The sequence below is a fragment of the Apiotrichum porosum genome (assembly GCF_003942205.1).
Source record: "Apiotrichum porosum strain DSM 27194 chromosome Unknown scaffold_7, whole genome shotgun sequence".
NCBI classification, from domain to species: domain Eukaryota; kingdom Fungi; phylum Basidiomycota; class Tremellomycetes; order Trichosporonales; family Trichosporonaceae; genus Apiotrichum; species Apiotrichum porosum.
Window position 1 is genome coordinate 1,092,355 of NW_021167114.1, and position 27,368 is coordinate 1,119,722.

General features: G+C 59.1%; 6 protein-coding genes across 6 annotated transcripts; 4 read left to right on the forward strand and 2 right to left on the reverse strand.

Moving 5' to 3' along the window:
- Positions 1–550: 550 nt before the first annotated feature.
- On the forward strand, positions 551–1,498 carry EHS24_008720 (uncharacterized protein; the record flags this gene model as incomplete). The annotated part of the gene is made up of 1 exon (XM_028624023.1): positions 551–1,498. One exon carries the CDS (start codon positions 551–553, stop codon positions 1,496–1,498), a length of 948 nt encoding a protein of 315 aa, XP_028475997.1.
- Positions 1,499–10,977: 9,479 nt separating this feature from the next.
- Positions 10,978–12,432, forward strand: EHS24_008721 (uncharacterized protein; the record flags this gene model as incomplete). The annotated part of the gene is made up of 2 exons (XM_028624024.1): positions 10,978–11,235; positions 11,299–12,432. 2 exons carry the CDS (start codon positions 10,978–10,980, stop codon positions 12,430–12,432), a joined length of 1,392 nt encoding a protein of 463 aa, XP_028475998.1.
- Positions 12,433–13,231: 799 nt separating this feature from the next.
- EHS24_008722 (uncharacterized protein) lies at positions 13,232–15,583 on the forward strand (the record flags this gene model as incomplete). The annotated part of the gene is made up of 1 exon (XM_028624025.1): positions 13,232–15,583. One exon carries the CDS (start codon positions 13,232–13,234, stop codon positions 15,581–15,583), a length of 2,352 nt encoding a protein of 783 aa, XP_028475999.1.
- A 3,926-nt stretch (positions 15,584–19,509) lies between these two features.
- EHS24_008723 (uncharacterized protein) lies at positions 19,510–23,170 on the reverse strand (the record flags this gene model as incomplete). Its single annotated transcript, XM_028624026.1, has 5 exons — positions 19,510–19,570; positions 19,955–20,153; positions 21,526–21,619; positions 22,674–22,694; positions 22,787–23,170. The coding sequence occupies 5 exons, from the start codon at positions 23,168–23,170 to the stop codon at positions 19,510–19,512; spliced, it is 759 nt and encodes a 252-aa protein (XP_028476000.1).
- Positions 23,171–24,038: 868 nt separating this feature from the next.
- EHS24_008724 (uncharacterized protein) lies at positions 24,039–25,500 on the reverse strand (the record flags this gene model as incomplete). The annotated part of the gene is made up of 3 exons (XM_028624027.1): positions 24,039–24,359; positions 24,417–24,731; positions 24,772–25,500. 3 exons carry the CDS (start codon positions 25,498–25,500, stop codon positions 24,039–24,041), a joined length of 1,365 nt encoding a protein of 454 aa, XP_028476001.1.
- Positions 25,501–25,891: 391 nt separating this feature from the next.
- Positions 25,892–27,140, forward strand: EHS24_008725 (uncharacterized protein; the record flags this gene model as incomplete). Its single annotated transcript, XM_028624028.1, has 4 exons — positions 25,892–26,020; positions 26,077–26,169; positions 26,279–26,383; positions 26,430–27,140. The coding sequence occupies 4 exons, from the start codon at positions 25,892–25,894 to the stop codon at positions 27,138–27,140; spliced, it is 1,038 nt and encodes a 345-aa protein (XP_028476002.1).
- Between the last annotated feature and the right edge of the window lie 228 nt (positions 27,141–27,368).

The following is a 27,368-nucleotide window of genomic DNA, read 5'->3' on the forward strand; positions in this document are numbered from 1 at the left end:
TGTTGCATTTTCATTTTCACGCTCCGGAAGGCTCGGTGTCCTAATGGTTTCAACCAAAGCCCAGGAGAGTCTAAAGTATCCGTCCGTAGATTGCAGTGCGCGGCTGACGGCTAGGTCGCGGTCGGCGTCAGCGAGCGCAATGCAAGGAACAGCGCCCAGCAGCGGACCAGCGGACCAGAGTGTGGCACCAGTGCCAGGCGGGCAAGTTATCTCGTACATGAAACGGAAATATTTGGCACGGGAGCGGAAGGCTGTGCCAAGACTTTGTTTTTTCTATGGCCGAGACGACTGCATAGCGTAAAGCAGTAGCAACTGTCCACTCCAACTGGTCCGAACGCCCCGTTCACCTTGAAGGGGAAGGAGGGGAAGGTGGACAATGGTGAAAGGGGAAAGGCAATGTTGCTCCAAAGGAAACTCGTCAGAAAAAGAGCTTAAAAGGCAGCAATGTAGAGACCATATGTGGCTGCATCATCGTCCCCCCTCAACACGCGACGTACCAACGACGCGTAACCTACATACTCTCTCCACCAACAACGTACCACACACCGCCATGCTCTTTTCATCCCTCGCCGTTGCTGTCCTCTCGGCGATGGCCATGGCCAACCCTGTCCTCGAGAAGCGCGGTGTCTCCAACTGCGCTGCCGATGGCAGCACCTGTCAATACACTGGGTGCTGGACCGAGACGACCGGCTCCAGGTGGTGCAGCCCTTCAAACGGCAATAGCCCCATGACATTTTCGGTTAAGAATGTCCTGTTCGACACCAACATGGACGTCAAGAAGCGCATGGTCCTTGGCCAGGGTATTCCGTCCGCCACCGTGTTCAAGGTTATTGGCCAGCCCAAGCTGACCACGGGCGCAAAGTACGGCAACGAGGTCAAGGAAGTTATGGCCAACCTTGCCAGGCTTTCAGCACCGACTGCCATTGAGATGAGGAACATCATTGGCTGGGGTGTCGAGCTTGGCACTGCCAGCGGCATTGGTGGTGGTCAGTACTGGGCCGGCGGCGGTCGCGACAAGCAGGGCCAAGTCAAGTTTTCCGAGGCCGATTGGCCCAAGTGGAACGCCGACACTCGAATCGGTTTTATGGCTCACGAATGTGGCCACGCCATCTTTGACCGTGGTGGCTACTTGTCCGTCCTCAACCAGAAGCTCAAGGAGCGTGGCATCGACAACACGGCCACGTACGGCAACATTGGTGGTATGGTCAACGAGCCCTTTGCCGGCATCCTCGCGCACCGCGCGTGGCTGTACAAGCACTATGACAACCCGGACAAGAAGTCGGACGACTGGAAGCAGCTTGTGTGGGCGCGCGACATCACCAGCCTCTTTGTCCCCAACACTTTCTACTGGAACAACTACAAGCTCACCTCCAAGGCCATGGAGGCTCTCCCCAAGCTCGTCGACATTGGCCTCAAGGACCTCCTGGCCCGCTTCGCCCAAGAGTACGGCCTCCAGAAGGACAAGTATCTGTTCCTTCCCGCCAACACCCCGCTCTGATCCCCCTTCAAGGCCCGGTGGTTCAGCGACAGCTAGAAGTGCACAGTGTCTTGGACATGTTGCCGATTGTATTGGGGATACATGCCACTTTGCATTCTGCCGGAAGAGTCCTGTCCTGTACATACCATGTCAATGTCAGTGTAGTGTCAGTAACGGTTGAGACCAGCGTCGGCACACCACCGCAGGAACGGTACCCCGCATAACCATGACAGTAGGGCCCGCCGTAAACGTCCACAATCATTCTCAGTATCTGATCTCTGAGGCACAAAACTCGCGGCGTATATGGCGCCGCCACAAAACTCGGCTTTTGGGTACTCGGGTGGCCACTGCGTGGACGCAAGGTACCAATGGCTCATGCACGCGTGGGTGTGCTGAGAAATTCCCCGTTGACATGGTTGTGCGCATTGGAGACGGCGCATTCTGCGCCGCCGAGCTGGTAGAAAAGGGAGGGAGGGAGGGAGGGGTTTGAGTCGCTGGAGAACCGAGATGGGTCCCGTCCGAGGCGTTTGCTGAAGGGTCTGGTGTTCGATGGCAAGGGGTCAAAGGAAGCACAAGGTTGGGTTTATGTGCTAGTGCAAATGGTGTGTGCGCACGCACCACAGCCCCCCCCCCCCCCCACACCGCAACGCCTACGCCGACGCACATTGTCGATTGGGGTTGTGAACGACGGACATGGGCAGTGCAAAGGAGGGTGGTTTCCAGCTGTGGCGCGGAGGGTTTCGCTGGATGGGTGCCGCCACGGTCCCACTTTGGGCATGGCCGGGCGGTTTTGGGTGTTGGCTTGGCCGGCTTGCAGGCTTGGAAAGAGTGGAGGCGTGGGCGTGGGCTTTTTTGGTGGACGATACGTGCGGGGAGATGCATCGCGATGGCGTTGGAGAGAAGTCTGGTGGTGGTGGCCGCGGTGGCCGTGGGTGCACTGATCTCTCGCCGGCGCGCTAATGGCCGTGTCACCCTGTCCGCCGCCGAAGAAAAAAAAAGCCATGACGCCCGTGCCATGTCCATTCGGCACGAGCCGACAAGCCGACATGCCTATCAGCATCCTCGAGTGAGCGCTGGGTACGTGTCATGCATGCCATGTCGGCTGCACCAGTATCTGGCAGCCAGCCAGCCCCAGCCAGGAGAACGCGGCGGTGCCGACGCCGACGCCGACAGCCTCCGCCCAGGTCTGGCCGCCAGAGTCCATGCCCCCATCCACCATCGGTTGCGACCCGCTGCCCACCCCATATACTTAAACCGCCACTTGCCCCTAGGCTCGCACGCCCGAGCAAGGCGGGCATAGGGATCTCAGCGTACCAGAATCTTGGGCCTGCGTGTGTCGCCGCTGGCCAGTCGCTAAACGTTGGTATTTTAAAAAAAACGACGGCGATTACTCTCGTGCCGAGGCGGCGCCGCATTCGCTAACTGTGATCTGTTGAACCAGCATGTTGCTGCGCCGCTGATCGCCCCCCTCCCCCCGCGGTCTCGCCAAATGAACGCCACATACCCTCCCAGAGTTATCGAGCATGCAGCGGACGTGGCGACGTCGCGACGTAGCGACATTGTGAGACATTCGAAAAAAAAAAGAACAGAAAAAAGAAAACCACACGCTGACGCGACGCCAGAAACAGAAACAGAAACCGTCAGTCTCAGGTTATCGCGGCGCGGCGGGGGGGTGACATGTGTTGTGTCTGTGTCAGTTGTTCGAACGTGACGCACCCCGGATCCCGGTGCATTATCCGCTTTTGTGGTTCCTGCGCCAGTGGTGTGCCCCCAGTGGCCGTTGTTGACGGAAAGAAGCTGGGCTGTTGGCTGTTGGCTGGCCGGCTGGCTGGCTGTTGCGGTTGGGGCTGCAGGGTCGACCGGACGCCGCCGACATGGAGAGTACGAACGCGCGTGTAATGCGCCAGGCAGCTGCGAGAATGCACGCCCATGTTGTTGCCTCACAGCCATTTCCCGCGTCTAGGAATGGATGGAGATCATGGGGTACGTTCGTTCTTTTTGTCTGGCGGCCCGTCGGTGACTAACTGGTCGCAGAACCCTTTGCTCGCTACCTGTTCGGTGGAAGGGTTGGGGTTGGTGGGTGTACGAGGCGGTCTCAGAGTCTGGAAGCTGGGGCCACAAGCCTTCCTTTCCCATGTCCTCAACCTCGACCCCCCCCCCCCCCCCTCCCCTTGCTCCTTGTCCTACCTACCCTGCGGTCCTTTGCATCCTTGGACACCGCCGCCCATCGCGTGCTCGTTCCTTTTTGGCAGCTCCCCACGCATGTTGCACTGGGTGGACGGGAGGCTGTGGTGGGCGCTGCTGTGGCGGTGAACGGTGGAGTCCAGTGCCCGTGGCGAGGGTGTATGTGGGTTGGGTGGTGCGAGTGACGAAAAGAAACACGAGTTACCGAGCGGGCTGCGTGAGCTGTCGCAACATGTCGCCAAAGCGGGCGTCCCAACGCCCATACGGCCCATACCTTGTCACGCGAGTAGATCATGTGTGGCAGGCGGTGGTGGCCGTTCTCAGCGCGCGCGCGCGCGCCCACCGGTGCGACCAGACGTGCGAGTGCGACTACATACTGTGGGCGGTGGGCGTCACTATGCGCACGGTAGCGATCTGCAAATTGTTCGTCAAGGCGTCGTTTTGGGCTCGATCTATTGGCCTGGTGTGCGCTATCTCGCGATAAGCGACGTGACGGGTCACTCCTCACTGTCGCTTCTAGACTGCGCGAAACCAGCGCCGCAGCAGTAGTCTGAATAAAGCTGCAGATTCGCGAGGGCTAACAGACAAGCACCTCTTCTCCACAAAACATGGCCGGAAATACCTGATCCTGACCTGCACATCAGCTGACGGCGGTGCGTCGCCGTAGTTGGAGACGTCCAGAAGGCCAGAATGTCGCAGATGTAATGTGCGTGTGGACTGTACTGACCGTCGTCGTCGTACATGTGCCCGGCCAGAAATGTCCAGCAAAACGCCAATGACGCTGTTTTTCACCCGGCGCCACACCCACCCCATATGGCATCATTGCTGCGGGGGTCCAAGCGTGACTTGGGTCCGGCAACCGGCCAACCTGTGGCCCAAACTGTTAAACTGGCCAGCCCCAGGTGTGGGCGGCGCTGTGCCTGTTGGCCCCCAGGAGTGAGCGAGAGCATGCCAGTGCGCAAGTGCATGCCGAGAGCGCGCGCAATGTTTCTGCGCATTGCACCCGGGGTTTCAGAGATCAGAGATCAGAGACGTGGGCGTTGGACCAAGTGAGGCGCCACTAGCGGAGGGGAACATGACGGGGGGTGTCTGTTCCGATCGCCCCGGCGTGCGAGGGCACTGAACGCACCGAGCGCACTGAGCGCACTGAGCGCACAGAGCGCACTGCTGTAAGAAGCACCATCCAGCTCTGACACCGCACACACACACACACACACACACACACACACACACACACACACACACACACACACACACACAACAACACCCAAACAGGACAGGAGAGACTAAGGGTGAGGGGGGGGAGGTTCTGCACAATAAGGTCGATGTATGGGACCTTTCAGCCTTGGTCAGAGGGCCATGGAATGTGTGCTGTTTAATGTATTGTGGAAGGCAGAGCGAGAAGCACCCCACCCAGGCCACCCACGGCAATGACCGGAAACGACGCCACGAGCCATGTAACGAGGCGTCATATGTTTTGCCCCCTCCCACGATCTGACCACCGCTGCCGATCACGGATGCGAGAGAGAAAGAGTGAAAGAGAGAGAGGAGCGTCCATCAGTTGCAGAATGCAGATCCCGGCTAGCACCTGTGTTAGCAGGTGCAGATCGTCAAGGCGTGGCGAGTCCCAGCGCATGCGAGACTGACACATGAAAGCTGAGAGCGCATGGGCCATCAGGATTTGATCGGTGATCAGTGAGACGACTGATAGACCTGCTAGCCGTGTACCCGGTGGCGGTGGCCGCCACGGCTGGTGGGGGGCATGTATGGCACTGATAGCGCACGCCAAACGTCAAATGCCTCCACAGACATCACATGAAGGGGTACAGAACAGAACAGACACGCCAGGCCACAGGGGTGGCACAGCTACGGCCTGTCGCTTGTTGTCTCCGCGCGAGCTTAGCGAACAGGCGACAGACCACGCGCGCGGGGTGTGCGTATGTGTGTGATATGGAGTGTGCATTTGCACTGACTGTCACGACGGCGGCGCCAACGACGACGACGACGACGACGACGACGACGACACAGATGGGACTGCTGTGAGAGGGGGGGCGACGGGCCGTCTATCCTGCATGACGTCGAGACACGCCAGAAACGCCATGAGGCGCTCGCTCGGTTGTCGCAGGGCATAATATGATGGGAGGGGGACCGCATCCACCTATTACCCGTTTATCAGCGTACCAGCGTGTACATGCTTTGCAGTGCCGGTGGATGCCGCTGCGCCATGGTTTCCTGCAAGGCCAGTCATGCGACCAAGAGTGTGGGCGACGCCCGCTGGCTGCTGGCTGCTGGCTGCTGGGAGAGACTGAGAATCGTTGAAAAACCCGGCCATGTAACGCTGTTTTTTGGGTGGACCCTTTTGGGTGGAGCCAGGATATGCACTGTTCGTCGACCCTCCGCTGGCCGCTGCTGTCGGCCCCCTCTGCACAGACCAAGCCCACTTTGCGGCACTGGCCACTGTACGGCCACTGTGTGCCCTGTCACGGTATACCATGGGCTGTTCAGTGACGCCTCATGCACACTTACCATGTACCCACCTCGCTCGTGTTGGTTGGGACGGACCGGGGACAAGCCTCGATCAACCACCACCAACCCCCGCCGCCACGGGGCCTGTTACACCCCACAGCCTCCTCCCCTCACACGTCCGTCCACGCCGGGGGAACATCTCCTTTTGCTGGACCTGTGCAGCTAGCAGCTTTTGAAAGTGTGAACCCTTTACGCTTACCCCGTGCGCACACAATGGCTGCCGCTGCTGGTGCTTCTTTCTCCGGATCTCTGGCCCGCACGCATCCGCTCGCCGGGCGGAAAGAGACGCCGGGACGTTTCCATATGCTCCTCTACACCAGCTCCATGGCGTCGAGGGCGGCCATGTCACCCTCCCCCCCAACCCCTGTCCACGCCCGCCAACCGTGCGTGTTACCGCCGAGCTTGGCGAGGGTGGTGTTGAGGACCGTGGTCCGTGGTGGTTGTCTGTAAGGAGAGAGTCAGCGCATAGATCCATCGACAAGGGAATTGACAAGAACGCCCGGCAATCCTCGTCCAGACGCCGCGCCATGTTGCGCCACGCCCAAGTCCTGAGCAGCAGCAGCAGGAGCAGGAGCACTGGACGCTCATGCAGACGAGTTCATATCAGAAAAGAGAGAGAGCGAGGGGTAGGAGGGGCCAGCGGGGGGGCACAGAGAGCAGCGGCCAGAGGGGCGGGAGAGAGGGCTGGAGAGCGAGAAGCAGAGACAGAGAGACATACAGAGAGCGAGCTCGAGCCCCGCGCGACGTCAAGAGATTACGGGCGTTGGCCGTCTCACTCAGGCCCCATCAGTGTGTGTGGTGTCTCTGGATAACTGGTTGAGCAAAAGAATAAAGAGACCAGGCAATACTCTAGAGAACAAGACCACTCACACACCCCCATCGCATATCCCATATCTGCATCGTCAGGCCAACCCACAGGAAAAAGCAGAGCACACACACACCCGTCGACGACGTTGGAAACAGACGGATAGATCAGCCATACACCACCACCAGCGCGCTCGCACCCACACCCACGTCCACACACTCATCCGACTTTTGCCCCGCACACCCACTCGCCACTCACTTCCATCCATCCATCCCACATCACAGGCCACGCAAACGTTCCGCCAACTGTGAGTCCTGTGGCCTGTGGCTCCCCTTGCCCCTCTATTCCATCTTGGTCTGCGTCTGCCGTCCAGCCCAAAACCCTAGCGCTCGACCCCGCCTGGCGCCGCTTCCATATCATCCACGCCAGCCACACCATCACCGGGCTGGCCGCCGCTGCAACTTGGGCCTCCTTGGCCTCTCCGGTGTGTCCCCCCGCGGCCGCCTCCGCATCTCCGCATCTCACCTTGCCCTGCCCGGGGAGGAGGTCCTTGCAGTGGCTCGAGAAGCCAACAGGCCATCGTACCCCTCGTGTACTGTGCGGCAGCTGTGTGGAGAGACCAGAGCCGTTCCACGGTCCGTGGACCGTTGTGTCGCCTGTGGGGTTCAAAAGGTCGGAGCAGTGCCTTTGCTCTGCACCTCCTTTACTCCTCCACTCCACTTCTTGAACTCCCTCTCCCTCCTCCTCCTAGTCTCCTCCCGCCTCCTTTAACGCTTGTATTACCTGTACTCCTTCTACACCACCCACACCCCTTCACGGCACACCCGCTCACACCGCACGCAGTCGCACATCTGCCTGCCCCCTCCCACACGCAAGTCGTCCTCACCCATCACCCCTTCACCCCAGTGGAGCCGTGATCGCAGCCAGTGATCCAGTGAGTAGTCAGCAGGCGGGGTCAAGCCACCAGTGGTCAGTTGTGCACCATCACAGCGGCAGCGGCAGCATGGCTGGCCATGGGCCATGGAGGGTCGGTTCTTGCTTCGTGCGCTGACCACAGGGTCATAGTTCCGCCACACACTCTGCGTCTTGGAGCAAGACTCACCTGGTCGCCTCGCCAAACCGTTCCCAACTCGCCTTGCCGTCACATCGTCCCCGGCTGTGACCGCACTCTTCCTCACACACTTGCAAGGGTTAGAGCGTCTCTTGCCAAAAGCACGCGTGTGCATAGCAAACGTGAGTAGTGCCCGATGATTCCTCTAGCTCCGGTGACCCCCGCCTCCCTACCTCCCTCCCTCCCTCCCTGCCGTGTCGTGTTGTGTGCGTGTTGTTGGGCCTTTGATTAGTGGGGTGTAATAAACACAAACCCTACAAGATATGGGGGTGCCAGACGTCTCATTGAACTGTTCTGGACCACGGGTGCGTTGCGTTTTTGCCTTTGCGGCGTTGCGTCTATTGCACGCGCGCTGCTATTCGGTCGTCACCTGTCGTGGTCGCGGCTCTGACCGGCGATCGCAATAACGACGTAAGAAACGCCGCCTCGCGCTTGAAATGGCTTCCGCCCAACGCCGCACGCACTAGACTCTCCACCTGGTCTATTTGAGCGAGAGATGAGAGGGTTCAGCGCATAGGATAAGGGTGTCGGCGAGCATATCTCACCCGACACGCGCGCGTCTTGGCGTTCTGGGTCGCACGCAGACAGGGAAGGAAAGGGCGTCCCATTCTTGGTTGCGCGCGCGCTGTATTGCCCACTACACACCGCGTACCACAACGTGTCGTGCCGTGGCGGCTGCGAGCGGCAGACTCTCTCCCTCTCGGTTGTGGATTCGTGAGCAAGAGGGAGAGAGGGTCCCATATCACACCATCACAGGCTGGATCACACGCGCGGCGTGTAACCCGGCCGGGGTTGGGTTTACCGCCATTTGTGTTCTAGCCTCAACTCTGAGCCCCTGGCTATGGATGGAGATGGGTGGGGTGGTGCGGCTCGCTCAAGCGATGTCGGCTTCTCCTTATGTCTTGTGACCTGCCTGTCCAGCGAGCTCGTGGACGTCGAGGATGAGTGTGACCATGAGTAGTGCCACCACCACCATCTACATGCCCCCCTTCGTCGCTTGTCTCCTCTTGCCTCCATCGGAAGCGGCCCAAGAAAGTGATACACTACCCCAGCTCCAGCCTCTCGTCACTCACCGGCCGCTCCATGGCGGTGACCATCTCCTGGATCGGAGACCTAGCCGAACAGAGCGAGCGAGCACTCCAGACTCGCTCTCTCTCTCGTGTTCGCTTTCCCCACCCCACACACACTTATCCACGCCACCCCCCTTCGTCCTGCTAGCCCCCTGGTACATCCACCCGCACACGCTAACGCGAACCTTGCAGCGAAGGCCCATTCAGACGTGAGGACACACTCCGTCTCCTTTTTTCTCTCGTTCTTTTTTCTTTCTTTCTGTCTGTCGTCTGCAAAAACCCTGGACGCGGCAGGGACGCCCCGATTCACCACCACCACCACACCCGGCACCCCACATCGGCCACATCGCGGTCTCGTAAATACGTCGCACGTCACAAGTTTCGCGGGTGTTCCGTCGCGTCGTCGTCGCGCGCGCTTGTCTCTCCCTTTGGTCAATTCTGGTGAGTTTTTAGGCACGAATTGTCTTTGCGAGTTTTCCGAGAGACCGAGAGAGCAAGAGAGAGCAAGAGAGAGATCTAGAGAGAGAGAGAAATTCGAGAATTCAAAGAATTCCCCACCCCGCGCGCGTCCCTGTCACTTTTCGGAGGATTATTCCCTCCGACACTTTTCAGGCGCGGCGGCGCGTTTGTGAATTCTGGGCCGTTTTACGTGACGAGCCAAAGGGTTTGCGGTCGGCGGTGGTGGTGGTGGTGGTTGGGTTTTTGGCGTCGTGCGTGACTTGTGCTGGGGGGAGGTGTGGGAGGCAGCGGGTGTTCCCTGGGTGTGGGTGAAAACTGTGGCGTCGGGACCATGGCTCTCTCGCTCTCTCGCTCTCTCTCCCATACGTGCGCGCGTGCGTGCGTCTCTTGCGCACGAAGGGAATCGAGCAGAGGTGGTGCCAAAGGGCCCGGTAAACTGGCGGGAGGGACAGCGGTACAGCGGGGGGGCCAGGCAGACGCAGCGAGCAGCTCAGGCGTGACAATCTTGGTTTCGACGGCGTGCTTGAGAGAATGCCTGCTGGCCTGCGCGGTGTGGGTGTTGCTGCTGCTGCCTGCTGCTGCTGCTGCTCCCCTGCGTCGTCTGCGGCTGCTGCCCTCCCCTGGGCCGCATCCTCTCGCATCCAGTTCGAAACCGTCCCGCCCGCCCACCGGGCAGAGGACCATCCCATCCTCCGTCTTAAATATCACTCGCACCCTCACCATCCACCTCCCTCTCCCCTCGCTGTACACCACCACACCCACCCATCCCCCTTCCTCCTCCCATCGTCCTCTACTTCATGCCCGTCTCGTTCTAGGTCGCCTGTCTCTCGTTCCACGGTCCACGTCTCTTGGTCAACAGGTCTCGACGACCGACTGCACCACTGCACCCCCGTCGGCCCTCTCTCTCCCCTTTCCCCCCGTCTCACCACACCCACTGCACCACTCTGCACACCCCCGGCACCCATACCCCCACCCAGCCCCATCTCCTCTCTCTCTCTCTTCTCTATCTCTCTCTTGCCCTCACGCGTCTCTCGTCTTGACGACACTTGCTTGCCTTGCATCTAAACTGCTTGTGCTCACGACCCCCGCTTCTTAGCCAACTCGGAATCGCCCCCGCATCGTCTCACGTGCACTACCACCCCGTCGACGCGTCTACTACCACCACACCACACCGGTGCCGTGTCACGCATCACACAAACCAACTTGGCATCACGCATCACGCGCCATTCAACTCACAACCCGCCGCATCGCATCACGCGACAACCATCACCTTGCACCCCCCCCCCCCCCCCCCCTCCCTCCACTCCCCATCACCACCACTCCCCATCCCCTTCCCATCGCCACCATGCCACCTGCACCTTCCAACAAGTTTGTTCGCTTGTCCAAGGACGACGGATGGAACGCTCGCAAGCGCTCCGTCTCTCCTGCAAACCTCGCACGCGCTTCCTCGTCGTCTTCAAGGCGACTGGTCGCAACTTCGTCGCTCACCCTGAGCCCAGAGTCCGAGTGCGAGCAGCCCTTTGTGCCGCAGCGCTCTGACGATGGCCTCTACTACGAGACCGAGTACCGTGACGAGATCATCAAGTGGATGCTCGAGATGGAGGTGCGTGGGCCGTTGCACCGGCTTGTTCTGTGGCACAGCCTTGCTGACATTTTTGTTCTACAGACCCAGACCCAGCCTTCCACCGACTTGATCGACCAGCAGCCCGAGATTGAGTGGCACATGCGCCCCTTCCTCATCGACTTCATCGTCGAGATGCACGAGCAGTGGCGTCTCCGCCCCGAGGTGCTCTACCTGGCCGTCAACATTGTCGACCGCTACTGCTCGCGCCGTGTCGTCTACCGCCGGCATTACCAGCTCATTGGTTGCGCCGCTCTCCTCATCGCTTCCAAGTTTGAAGACTCGAAGGACCGCGTGCCACCTATCCGGGAACTGTTCGACGTCTGCTGCGAGTCTTACGAGCCCTCGTCGTTTGTGCAGATGGAGTCGCACATGCTCAACACCATCCACTGGGTGCTCGGCCACCCGACCACCGAGGCCTGGCTTCGCTACTTTGTCAAGTCGCCCAGCGTCACACAGAGCGAGGACGCCCGCGTCCAGAACACTGCCCGGTTCATCATGGAGCTCTCCCTCTTCCACCGCCAGTTTGTCGACGCTCGTCCATCGGTCGTGGCATGGGGTGCCCTCTCGCTCGCCCGCTTCATCTGCGGCAAGCGACGTCGCCCCGCACCCGAGTGGTTCACTGCTACCGACCTCCAGCTCGCGGCCGACGTCACAAATCAGTTTGACGACATGTTCCACGACCGCCTCGACCGCGTGTCCGAGATCATCATCCGCAAGTACTCGATCCCCCACTACCAGCGCGCCTCGACCATTGTCCGCGAATTCTACCTCTCGGGCCGTCGGTTCAAGGTCTACCCCGAGCTCCCCCTCACGCCCTTCACCCCCGTGCCCTCGACCCCGGGTCTCACATCGTCGTCGTGGTCCTCGAGGCGCATGGCCGCCGTTAGCCCCGGCAGCACTGTCAGCTGCGCGTCGTCGGATGCCGGTGACGAGCCCATGACCCCCATCTCATCGCAGCTGGGTGTCGTCGGTGTGGTCGCCGCCGTCCCGGCCATTGACTATGTCTCCGCAAAGGAGAACATGCCACCAGCCGGCGAGGAGCGCCTTGCCAAGAGGTCAATGCCACCACCGGCTGTCCCTTCGCGTCCCGCACTCCACACCATCCACTCGTCATCGTACATGACCGCATCGCTCGGCGTCCCCACCAACCGCAGCATCCGCCGTCTCAGCAATTGAGCACGCGCACCACCATCCCGACCCGAATCGTACAATGGACCCCTCAACTCTCAGCATTCTTCATTTTGTCAACCTCATTTGCATTGCTCTCAAGCCCCCCCCTCCCCCCCAAAGGTCGCAGCGACCTTGCCCCCACCAACCCACCAAAAAGCGGCGCCCTGGACGCGGTCTCTACCTCGGCATTAATGACCTTCCTCCCCCCCGCATCCTCATGGACCGACCAAAGCCTGCGCCGGATTCAGCCCGCATTCAATCAACTCTTGTCAACCCTCGTGCTACCTTTCACTGTAACGCCCTCCGCCATCCCTCATCATCCTCCTCTCCTCCCTCTCGTGCGATCCCACCTACCGCCCGCAAGTTGCTGCCGATAACAAACAACACCACCCCCTGCCCGCCCAGTCTGCATTTGGTGTCGTGCAAGGCCGAACAACATACGGATCCCATTTTTTCCCCCTTTGTTTTGCGGCTTTATTCCCACACACACTCGTTTTCTCTGCCTCTTCCGGTCCTCTGCGTCGTCGCGTCTGATAGAGATACCTTTTTGCCAACCTTATGTATCATGCAAGCGTTTAAAGAAGCACCATTTTCAGTTGCAGTTGCAGTGGCACAGAGTGGCCGTCGCACTGATCGGCCAGCCCCGCTGGAAGGCAAAGCCCAATTTGCTTCCGCTCCCATCACCGCCAGACGCGCGTTCTTGCGGACAGGCCCGGAGGCTTCCTGTGCCGGGCGGCCAACATTGTCATGGATGGACGTTTCTGCTGCATTCTCTCTCTCCATTCACCCCACCCCCCTCCTTCTCATGGCTCTCCGTCCATCACAGGCGGCGCTAGACGCGCTCCGCCTCGTTGCCAGGCGACCGCTCACGTCGTCATGCGCACCCACCCTCCTTCGCGGCCTCCACGCCTCGCCGAAGCCGCTCGGCATCTTTGATCGCTTCAAGAAGAGCGAACCCGCATCCCCCGCGACGCCAGCTGCTGCTGCCCCAGCCACCCCTCCCCCGCCAGCTCAGCCCTACGAGCCCGTCTACGCCGAGGGAAGCCACCTGGACGCCGACCTGACGGACTACCAGAAAAAAGTCGCTGCGCTCGAGACGGCTGCGTTGGAATCGCGCACGTCGGCTGATGCGGCGCCGCAGGTCGCGCTGCTCGAGGCCCTCATGGCCGAGGGCGAGTACACCGGCCTCGCGGCGTACTATGAGGGCATTGCGTTTGTGCCCCAGCCACAGGGCAGCGAGTCGCTCGTCAAGAGTGACGCCGCGTGGAACCTGTACGTGCAGTCTCTGGCCCACACTGGCCGTCTTGGCCAGCTCGCGTCTTCCCTCAGGCGACGTGATGACCGCCTCAAGCAGCTCGGCATCGACCTTTCCACCCCTCCCCTTACAGACACTACATACTCGGTCCCGGCTTCTGCTGCTACCACCTCGGCTGCCAACGTCTTCCTCGAATCCACCCGGGAGCTGCGTGCTGCTGCTGCCGCCGCCGCCGCTCCTGCTTCCGCTACTGCCTCGCCCTCTGCCCCTCCCCTCCCCGCCGCTGTCGTCGGCGCTGCTGGCGCCCACATTGCCGGCCAGCCCGGCTCGGCCCTGCACCCGATCTACGTCCAGATGGCCCCCCAGACCCCGCCTTCGTCCATCATGAAGTCGATCCGGTACATTCTCTGGGTTGGATTCTGCATCTTCGTCGCGTTCACCATCATGTCCATGATCCTCGAGAGCACCAACTTGATCAAGGCCGGTCCCGGTCCCTCCGAGTTCCTTCCCGAGGAGGGAACCATTGTCAAGTTTACCGACGTCCACGGTGTCGAGGAGGCCAAGTCGGAGCTCGAAGAGGTCGTCGAGTTTCTGCGCAACCCGGACAAGTTCAACAAGCTCGGTGGAAAGCTCCCCAAGGGTGTTCTCCTCACCGGCCCCCCCGGTACCGGTAAGACCATGCTCGCCCGTGCCGTCGCTGGCGAGGCTGGTGTTCCCTTCTTCTTCGCCTCGGGATCCAGCTTTGACGAAATGTTCGTCGGTGTCGGCGCCAAGCGTGTCCGCGAGCTGTTTGCCGCTGCCCGCAAAAAGTCCCCGGCTATTGTCTTTATCGACGAGCTCGACGCCATCGGCTCGAAGCGGTCCGCAAAGGACCAGCACTACATGAAGCAGACGCTCAACCAGCTCCTCGTCGAGCTCGACGGCTTTGAGGAGTCGGAGGGTGTCATTATTATTGCCGCCACCAACTTTCCGCAATCACTCGACAAGGCCCTCACGCGTCCCGGCCGTTTCGACCGTCACGTGACCGTCGGCCTGCCCGATGTCCGCGGCCGTGTCGAGATCTTGAAGCACCACATGTCCAACGTCCACATTGATTCGGCCGTCGACCCCTCGGTCATTGCCCGCGGCACTCCCGGCATGTCCGGTGCCGACCTCCAGAACCTCGTCAACCAGGCTGCCGTCAAGGCATCGCGCGAAAACTGTTCGTCTGTCGGCCTCGAGCACTTTGAGTGGGCAAAGGACCGTATCCTCATGGGCGCCGAGCGTCGCTCGCACTATGTCACCGAGGAGGCCAAGAAGGCCACCGCCTACCACGAAGGCGGCCACGCCCTCGTCGCCATGTTCACCCCCGGCGCCATGCCCCTGCACAAGGTCACCGTCATGCCCCGCGGCCACGCCCTGGGTCTCACGTTCCAGCTCCCCGAGGCCGACAAGGACTCTGTCTCGCGCAAAGAGTACAACGCCATGATTGACGTTGCCCTCGGCGGCCGTGCTGCCGAAGAGCTCATCTTTGGCCGCGACGAGACCACTTCCGGATGCTCCAGCGACCTCCAGCACGCCACCAACGTCGCCTCCAACATGGTCCGCAACTTTGGCTTTAGCGACAAGGTCGGTCTCGTCGCCCACGGCGACGACGCCCAGCCCTACCTCTCCTCGAAGCGCAAGGACGAGATCGAGGGCGAGATCAAGTCGTTCCTCGACCAGTCCATGACGCGTACCGCCGCCTTGCTCAAGAAGCACGAGGGCGACCTGCATACCCTCGCCAACGCGCTGTGCGACTATGAGACCCTGTCGCTTGAGGAGGTCAAGCAGGTGCTCAAGGGCCAGAAGCTCAACCGCGAGGCTAGCGTCGGTGACGCCCTCAAGGGAGAGTTTGAAAAGACAATGGACGCCGAGAAGTAAAGGAAAGCGGGCGGGAGCCGGGGAGTAGACCTTGTAGAGACACCACAACTTCTCATTTTGCACTGCATGGACGGATGCCGTCTGGACTGGAACGCTGGAAGCGGTGGTGGCGGTGGCAACCTGTACTTACTCGTCGTGCATGCTGAACAATCTCGTCATGACACCACCCACACCGCCCACCGTGGCCCTGCCGTCAGCAGCAGCGATGACACCAACAGTAACAGCACAGCAACGTCGTCACCAGTTCCCAGATCCCGTGGCAGAGCCGAAGAGTAGTGATGTTGGGCGCTGTCCGTTGTTGTGGTGTGCGGTGGTGTGGAGGTGCGACAGCATGTAACAATGTAACATGTGACACCCACAACCCACAACCCACCATCCCTTACTGCCTGCCCGCCGCCATGCACCAAAAACTCTGACTCTAAAGCGCGGCGCACATGTTTGGTAACATTACGACCTGACCTGACCTGACCTGGCCTTGGCCTCGGTTGTCTTGTCTTCCTTGCGTCTAACGTGTGTTGCTGCCTAGCGAGCGAGCGTGTTTATGCAGCTGCGTTGGCACGGTATGTACAACCACAAATGACGATGTATGGAGCGTTACATGCGCGTGCCGTCTATCAACCTGGAATCGCCGACGGTGCTTGGCCGCCCGCACGTAAGACGTTCGGTCCGAAACTCTGTGTGGCATGCCCATGCCCATGATCTCATGAGAGAGAAAGAAAACGCTTCGGACCTCGCGTACATACAATACGTCCAGCCACCAGGCCTTCCGTTGGCACACGGCGGCGACGGACATGCACACATACATACACACATCTCGTAACAGGCTCGGGAGCGTCGGAAGCAGCGCTAAAATGGTGTGGTGATCCGAAGACCGTTGAGCTGTCGTACTAGACGTCGCCGGCGCGACATACTCCCACCCGCCGAGAACTGTCCCACACCGAGAACGAACAACGTTTATTAGCTCGGTGCCGGTGACGCTGCCCCGTCTCCCTTTGTTTTCGGACTTTTGGCAGAGCAATGGGTCTTCCTTCGGACTTGGTCGTTCGTCGTCTGGCAATCAAGTAACTGGGGGCAGGGGCAAATCACCATGCGGCTAGTTACGCTTCGTTGATCGGCTGTCGGCTGTAAACAGTTTTGAAAAATCCACCACGGCTGTAGACGTAGCTTCTGCACTGTAGGCTACAACCTCTTTGTGGAGTGCCGCTGCGGCGGACATGTCACTGGAAGCACGAAGATCTTCACACCCTTTTCCCGACTCCACTGGACGCTTAACGTCAAATCCGCTGGAATGCACTGTACTGTACAATAGGCTCAGATGAAAAAAGAACAGTACGGCACCGTCATGAATGCAGGTTCAATTGAAGACATGCACAGTCCAAGATACTGCGCTGTATGTGCACCACAAGAAAACAGGGTGGAGCTAGACCAGAACACCGGAAAGTAAGCGCGATTGAAAAAGGCCATACTCTTACAACGACACGACGACCTCAGGTATCGGCGCGCAGGGAGCAGAGCGGTGGTCGAGCGGTCGCAGTGGCCAGAAGGCGGTCCGGAGCGCGCTCGGTGCGGCCGTCTGCGGCCCGGTCTATTAGAGAGTGAGAGAGGACGGTACCGGACAGAGTTCACTGGAGGGCGAGGACGCCAGGGGGCTAGCGGCCGAAGGAAAGGACGAGCGGAACGTGTGGCCGCTGCCTCACGACCAAAAAACCGTCGATGACGAGAGAACGGTCGATCAGTGACATTGGCAGGCGGTCGTGCTGGGCAACTGCCGGTTTCGTGCCGAACCGCGAAGGAACACGGAACACGGAACGGGCACCCTCAGAACTCGCACAGAGGGTACAACGGCTCGGTGAGACCTCGGCGCTCGACTGGTGCAGAACACCGACATCCTCCACAGCTTGCGCGGTGTTGTTGTGGCGCCCATCCTTGCTCCGCTGTTGACACTCACCATGCAGATGCGGCTCCGTCTTCATAATGCAGTTATTACTCCATATTACTCCATTTTGGCCGTCAACGGCAAGCATGCCTGACGACGCGTCCTTCGCGTCGGAGGAAAGGACATGCTGGGCGGGATCGCAGTAACCCATCGGACGCGACAGCCGTCCACCTGCTAAAAGCCTATGGGGTCCATCCTCGACCCAAAAAACCCCCCAGTCAAACCGAGGCACGTAAGAACTGTACTGCACAGCCGAGTCGCCGAGTTTACTGGCAATAATGCTCGTACTAGTCGTCCCGGCTCCACTCCTCTCCCCGTCAACGAGCCATCCGACGCGCCATGGCACCGGGCGAGGGACCGTTTGAAGAGATTACAGTGGTCAGGTGTCCTGGTGCCAGGTGGCGCAGGTTGTTGCATGTGGTATCATGCCAATCGCAGTGATCATGGCCCATACACTGTACCATGTCAGAATTTAGCGTCTCATGATCACGGTGTGGCATAGCAATCGTGACAGGCAACAAACACGGCACGGACGGTGGGTGACACGTCCGATGGACCAGTCCAAAATCCTGAAAACTGGGAATCCTGTACCAAACGCGGTTTCTCTTGCGATAGATGCATGCATACGCGCAGACCCCCATGCTTGGCATCGAAAAGCTCACATATCACAAGGCATGTCGTATCATGGTTAGGTTTGCACAGTTTTGCAGGTTCGGCGGTAGACATGGGGCATCATCACGGCACGCCGGGGTGGGTGGATAGACTTTTGTGGAGCGGCGCGAACGACAGCGCGGATAGGCGCTGGTCTGCGCCGAGCTGCCGAAATAAATAAAGAAGAAGAACATCCATTCCTCCGAGAATACACCCCCTCAAACTGCTGCGGCATGCATGACCCCGATAGTGAACCCAAGAGGAGGAGGAGGTGCACATCAAGGGCGAGGCCAACAAAAGTCCCCCGAAAGAGGTTCTACTCGCCGATCCAGAAGGTTGCCGTCTTGACGTGGCGCCAACGTTCCGCCCCAACAACCACGGTCAGTTTATTCAGTTTCACCCTGCGTTATGGTTGCCCCGGCGTCGCTCTCGGCTTGAACCATAATAGAAATATTTGCTCTGGGCCGTCGTCCAGGCCCCAACTACACATGCGTTCCGAACGTTCCTGCCGAACATCGTATTCATTGATGTGCGATTGCAAGCGACATTGGACTGCTGCGTCCGCAATTAGCACAAACCACTACGTGACCAGCATCACGTAAGTAAGTACTCTGCAGTACAGTACAGTAATGAACTGTATAAGAGGGCTCTTAATAGTCAGCTAAGGGTCCAGCATAAAGAGGTCGCACATCTCGGTGTCCATGTAAAGTTTGAGATCGGGTGGAGTGGGAGTGAGATTGTGAAAGTGAGCTTTCGGAGGTGTTCCTGCTACAAAATGTCGCTCCGCTCTCCGTCACTCCGCCGCCCACGCCGCCACATGCCACAGGCTCCAGTGGCGAGTCAGCTGTCAAGATCGGAAGCCGCAATCAAGACTTGGAATTGGACCAGCAGGACTAGGACCTGGCAACGGTAACTCGCGTCCTGCTCCGCGGTTGCGCTTCGGGTGTAGCCCAGTTTAGTTGGATCCAGCGACAATGGGTGCAAGCGGTATCTGTGGCAGTGTTTCCCGTCCCCATATGTGCATCTGGGCCGCTACATGTAACATTATACAGGTCCCAAGCTCGTGCGTCCCCTCTCCAGAGTCTGGCTTTGGTACTGTACTGTGGTACTGTAGACTGTGGCGGAGGACCGGCGACTGGGCGCAGTGTCTTTCACATGGCTGACACTGTGGTCCTTGACATCGCGTCACTGTCCTCCTGCATCGTGTTATGGTCACGGCTATAGATTGCTACTGAGGATCTTTGCTCCTCCTGATGACGGCCTTGGCTTGCCTTTACACTTTCCGAATAGGTGCCGCCTGCTTTCTGTTGCTAACGATGTACGACCAGATCCAGTACGTTTAAGCCTTTGTCTCTGTCTGCAGTCGTTTCATCTCCTCCTGGACAAACTTGGGGTGCGAACTGCGTTGTCAGCCACAGCAATGTCCATGATGTTCAACGCATCCCGAAATCAGCCGTTACGGTGTGCTCCACTCCACATTCACTCCAGGTCAAGGTTGTCACCGATATCGACAACGACAACGGCAAGACTACAGAGCATGCCGAGATGTGACCGTCGTTGTGGAGGCGACGGAGTGTGAAGGGGATATGGCAGTCACAGATACGTCACCCGTCCGTTGCGTAGTTCGCTTCCGAACCATGGACAGACACGCTGACTCCTTCTGCGGTAGCGAGCCTCTCCTTAGAGGTCCAGTCCAGGCAATGAGCCAATTAGAACGGGGGAGCAGGTGAGATAACAAGAACAAGGATAATCCACAACGGAGGCTAACCCGAGGTGCCACTCACGCAAAGTTCAACGATACGTTGGCGGCGTGCTCGCCTCGAATGACGCCTTTGGCGATAAATACCGTCTTGCGCTCCGGAACGAGGCCAAAGAGGGCCTTGCCAATGCCATACGCCTGGTGGACTTTTCCGTCCTCGTCCGATGCGAGGGTATACTTGAGATGCTCCTTGTCCGCAAACTTCTGCAACTTGGGAAGCGGGTCTGGCGTGGAGATGAACCGGTGTCATGTCAGCATCGAGTCCTTCCCCAGTGCCATCACTGTTTTCCGCCGCTCGGTCTCCACTCCATCTCACATCAGTGAGGCATTGACTTTACACATTACGCTCACAGACCCCCACCCTGGCCTGCATCACCCCTCTCCCCTATGTGCAGGAACGACGAGGTGAGGGCAGTGGTGTAGAAGGGTAAAGTGGTTCGTCTGTGGCCACCGGCATTGGGTGATGTTGCGGTGTTGAGGGACCAACAAGTAAACTCTATTTGGCGAGGGTGGACGCACACGCAAACATATGCGCACATCGGCGTATGCGGGCCCTGCGAGGAACATCCCGCGCAACTGCCGGCGGGTGCCAGGATCAAAGTAAGATTGGACGCAGGATGAAACGACGCTGCCTCTAAAGCTTGAGGCAGTCGACCAGTTTTCCACTCCCAAAGCTTGTTTCTGGCCCTTGTGGCCCAGCCCATTTGCTGCAGGAGGGTTTGCTCAGATCGACCGACGATCGGAGCTCGATGGGTTAACTCCCCCACTGGCTTTTGCCCGGGGGTTCAACGGATTTATCATGGACCGAAGGAAAAACAAGCTCTGAAATACTCGAAAACTCGAAGCATTTCGGTCTCCAGAGTCAAATGAGCTTAGTGCACAAGCTCACCTGAAATCTGTGCACGACAATGCTAGAGCTAGAGAATGCAGTGTTTATGCCACGTTGTCCACTACCGCCACAACGAGTATGGAGCCTGAGGAGTGCTGCTGGATGTGATTGTTGAACTTCTGGAACCTGGCTGGACCGCCACGAACCCTGCCCAGCACGCACAGGAAGGATGAGGCCTCGGCTCACCAATGGCTTCCGCAGCATATTGGCAGTACCCCCTTTACACTAGCCTGCAACCCACTTCTTGTTTACACCAAACACCGTCCCGCACCACCCTCATATTGTGTGGAATTGGGGTTGGCTTGTGCGTGGTGTTTCTGGCATAGCAGCACCCGACCCCGCTCGCCCTTGTGAGAAGACATGATGGGTATGATCGGGCCGCAAAGTCAAGGTGACTTAGCCAGACCCCCACCTCCTTCATTTTTATTCTGCGGCAGTCACCACCACTCGCCGTGGAGGACTTGCCAGCGCAGGAATGTACCAGAGGCTCAATCCTCAAGAGGAATCCAGATACCAGAACCCGGGGGACAGTAGCTTGGAACCTGGAGCGACTGAAGCGTGCGAAAGAGAAGACAAGAACATGCCGAATGGACGCAAACGCACAAAAACTGGGGACGACATGGACTCAAAGACTCGAAAAAGAAAACAAAAACCAAGAGAAAAAAGGCATGAACCGAAACTAAAACTCTCGCTGAATTTCAACTCACCTCGAGACATGCCAACGATTTCGACGCCGTCGAGTTCGGCGTCACGGAATGAACAGGCTTCCTTGGTGCATCCGTAAGTCAGAGCTTCGGGATACTGCGGCGTCTGTTAGCGGCCAGAGAACAGGTTCTGGAATATGAGTACCAGCGCGGTATGCAAATCCGGGAAGGAAAAGAGGTGATGAAGTGTGAATTGGTCCCGACACAGAGACGTTGACGTGGACGATTGGACCCAGGCATTATTGACCCGGTCGCTGGCCAGTCCAGTTGCCAGACACATGTGTCCATGGGTGGGCCGCGACCAGCGTACAGTGGCAGCGTGGCTGTTGCAAGTCCAGCGACAATGCATGTACACGGTTGCCATCCCCGACTCGGGAGTCATCGCCAACTCGGGATGCCGTCACCCAAAGCCCCCAGAACACTCTCCGCTTGATCCATTCCGTAGCGGGTACCCAGATGGTGTTCTTCGTGCGCGTTAACACACGTCACCCAAGCATACGCAAACGCCAAGCGTGGTCGCGACAGTGAACAGAATTCTCACACTGTGTACTGCATACCCCGCGGCATCGCATATGCTAGCGTGAGTATGGCAGACAGCGAATACCCATCCCGCGGTATGGCCATGGCCGGTGTGGCACCATTCCGACCCCAAAGAGGAAAAGGTTAGAGGTTGGAGATAGTTGAAGCTCAGCTTTGGTTGGAACATATTCCAGTTCCAGTAATGGCATACCGACTCCAAAGCCAATGCCAATCAATGAATGGCACGCGACAGCGTCCACCCAATGGAACACCATCTGTGACAAGGAGGTGGCAGGTACTGCACAGCCCTGCACTGCAGTGGTCGTTAAGCTTTTACTGGCGCGCTTCTAGATGATAGCGGCGCGCAACCAGTGGCCCCAGTGCATATCTGGGGTCGCAATTCAATCGGGCGAACATGGTCATGGGGCAGCGAGATGGCCACCACCATTGAAATGGGGGCGCTGAGGCAGCAGGTTGCACAATTAACCATGTTCTATGTTTGGAACACGAGCCAAGTCGTTGTGCCGCCGTTGTCTTGGCCACGAGTGGCTGTTTTTGAGCAATCATTCCCGAATTCCCCACGAACATGACCAAAGAATGGGACAAAGAAGGCAAATGACAGCAGTACTCACGAAGAAGATGGCGACCGGGCGCTGCGTGACGGCTGTCAGCGCCCACCGTATAGCAACGTCTTGGTAGGCAGGCACCACTCTGTCTACTCCATATAGTGGACTCGCACACTCACGTCCATGGGGAGGGTGTAGCTTCCTCCCGCTGCGTTGATCGCCGGGAGTGTAAACGGCGGCGCGGGCGGGTACTTCTGGCTCCTGCCGGCAGTTGCAGGTACAGGTGCAACTTTCTCGTTGGTAGCAGGACTGGTAGCTGTAGCACCGGAGAGCGGCGATGGACTGGCCTTGCGGACCTTCGGGACGTTTGGTTGCATGGGCGTTATGGGCGTGGGCAAGTCCAAGGCAGCGGCGGGCACGGGTGGCGACCTGCCACCAGTCGAGCCAGTGCTGACAGAAGCAGCGGTTGCGCTAGTGTCGAGCTCGGGGGAGTGGAGTGGAATTCCAAGGTCGCTGCCGCCGGTATCGATACCGGGAAGCACATGCCCATGGTCGCGGGACATTGCTGGCTGGTATGTATTTACTTGTTGGTGGCGAGTGTGTGCGCGCACGGGAGGATGCGGGGAAGAGGGGGACAGGTAATGTGCGTGGATGTGCGATGGATGTGCTCGGCACGGTGGATGGCGAGAAGATGAGGGATAGATGTGGGAGCGGGAGTGACGTTTGCAGTGCAGTCAAATGGAATGTTGACACCTTGCACCCCCCGTCTCTCTACGACGGGCCAGGAACTGCAGCGAGATTAACCGCCGATGACCTGCCTGCCTCCATGACCTCCCCGTTGCGTGACGGTGCATTCATGCACAGCGGGTAATGTGATTTTCTCATGTGGTGTACATTGGTACCAGTTTCTTCGCTTTGACAGCTCTTGGAGCACCCACAAGAACAGCGCAAACGCAGCTGGACAATCGGAGCAAAGTGGCGTCACCATGGCAATGTCAGGACATTGTCGCTCCCTGCCGACAAGATGGGATCCCGTGAAAGGTCACTCGCGGGAGAGAGCCAAAGAGAGAGAGCACGCTCAGGTTCTTGTGATGCATACAAGAAATCCAGTAACGGTATGCAAAGTACGAAGAAAAACGACAGAAATCTATGAGAGATCTCACCCGTGGCGTAGACGGGGAGGTGGGATGATGATGGAGACAGATTCGGCGAAAACAACAAAAACTCGCAGCCAGGACGGGGCACGGTGTGCCAAGGTATCGGCTCGTCTCTAAAGCGAGCATGTGGCCCCGCCAGAGTCATGTAGTGTGTCATGGCTGCTTGCACGCATAGGCTTACGCAAAACTCAGGCCGGAGCTCTTCCAACCGAGAATCACGCTCGCCATACCTCAGCAGCCACGCAACCAACGCCTCACACAAGGTGCAGCGCGTTTAGACCTCCACAACGTCAAGCTCTTCCTCGCCCTTCTTGACAAGGCCATCGAGCTGCTCCGACTTGGACTCACGGCCCTCCTCACCCTGGAGGAGCGAGACAAGGCGCTCAATGGCGTCCTTGATAGGCTGGTCCTGCTCGGCCTTGTGCGCCTCACGGACAACGTAGTAGGCACCGCGGTTACGGAGCGTCTCACGACCAGTGAAGGTGGTGGAGAGGAGGAGGAGGATCTCGACGCACATCATGCGGAGGACAGAGTCCTCCTCGCGCTTCTTGGACGGGGGCAGGAACTGGAGGGTGGCGGGGAGGGTCTCCATCTCCTGTAAAGAATAGTCAGCGGTGGCTCCATGAGGATGGCTTCAGCACACAACACTTACGTCCATGTCGTACTCCTCGGGACCCATCAATGGGCTCTCAACCCAGGGCAGAACGTCGACACCGCGAACCTTGCGGGTGTTGTCGGAGGGCAGAACAACACGGTCATCCTCGCTGGTGAGGAGCCAAGAGTGGGAAGCGCGGTCCATGGCACAGTTCTTGATACAGCCGAGGGCACCACCGCGACGGATAGTGTCGGGGTGCTCGGTGTAGACAACGATCTTGGACAGGAGGGGCTCGTCGTCGCTGGTGTGCTCGGTGGAGGGGGCGGGGAAGGTAGGTTGAGGGGTGAGGAGAAGGGGGCGGGTGGCGGGGAGCTAGACGTCAGCGTAACCCGGTCGCAACGTTAGAGCTCACCATGGAAAGGTTGGCAAAGACGGACGCAAGGAAGTGACACTCGCCCTTGCGCTTGCCGTTCGAGTCGCGAACACCCTCACCGGCGCCGTCCTCAAAGGCCTGGACGAGAGCACGGACAGCCTCAATCTCGCGCTCCTCCTCCTGGCCAGCCTCAGCGTTGGGAGCGATACCCATGCTGGTGTCACGGAAGTCGGGGTGGATCGTGCTCGAGGCCGAGGCACAGGCGGGGAGGTAGTACGGGGGGTAGTGCTTCGAGAGCGGGAGGGGCACGATGGGAACCGTGAGCGCGGCCATGGTGGGGACAAGAGCAGGGTGCGACGTCAGGTTGGAGAGAAGCATCGAGGTGAGGGGCGACAGAGGCGAGGTGGTGTTGGCAGTGTACGAGACGAGCCAGACAAGGAACTCTTTGTCAGCAAGCTGGCGAGCGACGGCAAGGTCGTCCGAAAGGTTGATGAGGGCTGAGAGGGCATCGTGGGCAATGACAGCCTGGTCACGGCAGAGCGAGGCAAGGTCCTTGATCGCCTGAACCTTGACCTCGTCGGCCTCGGAGCCAGTCTTGCGCTTGCCGCCCGGGGTGGTCTCTCCGGGAAGAGGAGCAAAGGACGTGGGGATGAAGATGTGGCGTTCGGGAGCGGCCTTGGGGGTGTGGCCGATGAGGTTCTGGAGCGCGATCTGGCGGGCCGCGGGGTTGGGCGAAGAGAGGAACTGGAAGAGCTCTGTGAGGTCCATGGTGTGTATTTTGTGTTTGTGATGGATGTGTGAGAGAGAAACACAAAGTGGGAGATGAAGAAGCGTCTCGAACATGACATAAGAGGATTTGGGACTTTTTGGCCAAAACTTTCCCACGGTGGTCGTCGATTCGCCTGCGACGGCGCCTTTCCGCCGTCAGTTGTAGTGGCCACTCAATCTTTGCAGCACAGTTGATCATCAACATCCACCCTCGTTGCCTCTCACACACCAACCTTCTCCCTCCTCGCACCCGGCATTTATTGAAGCGCACACGACGGGGCATCTCGCACTCGCTCGCACAAAATAGCCCCTGTAGTGGCCAAGTCCCTCCCCCCACAAGCATCTTTAGCCAGCAAGGCACCTTCCTCCCTTCCTTAATCCCTCGCCCAAGATGATGGGCTCGGCCTTCCGTCCCGTCCAGAAGGACATTGAGCTCGTGCAGCCCCCATCCGACTCGGTTTCCAAGATCTCATTTTCCCCCGTCCAGGACATTCTCGCCGTTGGCAGCTGGGACAACAATGTAGGTGTTTGGATGTTTGGTTTCCGCCAGCTGTTGGTCACACTCACACCCACTAGGTCCGCTTGTACAACATCAACAACACGGGACAGTCGGAGCCCAAGGCCATGTACTCGCATGAGGGACCTGTGCTCGACCTGGCATGGACCAAGGTAAGCTTTGGACGGAGCGACGACGAGCTGACAACCAAAGAATGGGTCGCATGTCTTCTCGGCTGGTTGTGACAATGCGGTGCGCATGTTTGACATGAACTCGGGCCAGGCGCAGCAGGTGGCTGCTCACGACGCACCGATCAAGTGTGTCGAGTACGTCGAGACGAACGGCACCCCCGTCCTCATCACTGCCGGTTGGGACAAGAAGATGAAGGTGAGCTTGGCTGGGTTCCCTATCGGCATCAGCTAACAATATCCAGTACTGGGACCTGCGTTCCCCCCAGCCCATTGGCCAGGTCGACCTCTCTGAGCGTGCATACGCCATGGACGCTACCGACAAGATTTGTGTTGTCGGTACGGCCGACCGCCAGATCCACATTTACGACCTTGCCAACCCTTTCACCAAGTACCGCCAGGTCGAGTCCCCACTCAAGTGGCAGACGCGCGTCATCTCGTGTTTCCCCGCCTCAGTCGGTGGTGACGGTTACGCTGTGGGATCCATTGAGGGAAGGGTGGGCATCCAGTATGCGCACCAGGCGGACGAGAAGAAGAACTTTTCCTTCAAGTGCCACCGTGTCGACATTCCCGCATCCCAGATCGCCCCTCCTGCGCAGAGCGGCTCGCAAAACGTCTTCCCCATCAACTCCATCACCTTCCACAAGACCCAGGGAACCTTCTGTACCGGCGGTGGCGATGGCTCGCTCACCTTCTGGGACGGCATGGCACGTACCAAGCTGAAGGCCTTCTCGGCCAAGGAGCTCGGCAACGGCGACCCCGACAACCGCCCCAACCCCATCTGGGGCACGCCCATCGTCTCGGCGTCGTTCAACCACACGAACGAGATTCTCGCCTATGCCATGTCGTACGACTGGTCAAAGGGGCACGGCGGCGTGCCTCCAGCCTCGGCCAACGCGACCAAAATCATGCTCCACCCCGTCAAGCCCGACGAGGTCAACAGGAAGAAGAAGTAGGACCGCGCATGAGAGAGACAACGGGGGTGTTTTTGAGAAGAGGAGTCACATGTGGGACGAGTAGCAGTAGGACAGCCGTAGAGACGTGACCGCCTCACAGCAGCTTGGGGCGGCACAACAGTCCCTGCCCGCGACGGGCAATGTATGACAGGTGCATATTTCACGACACCAGAGCGTATTGCTGAAGCGACCTGACCTAGTCGACCGACTCCTGTGGGGCTCTGACTT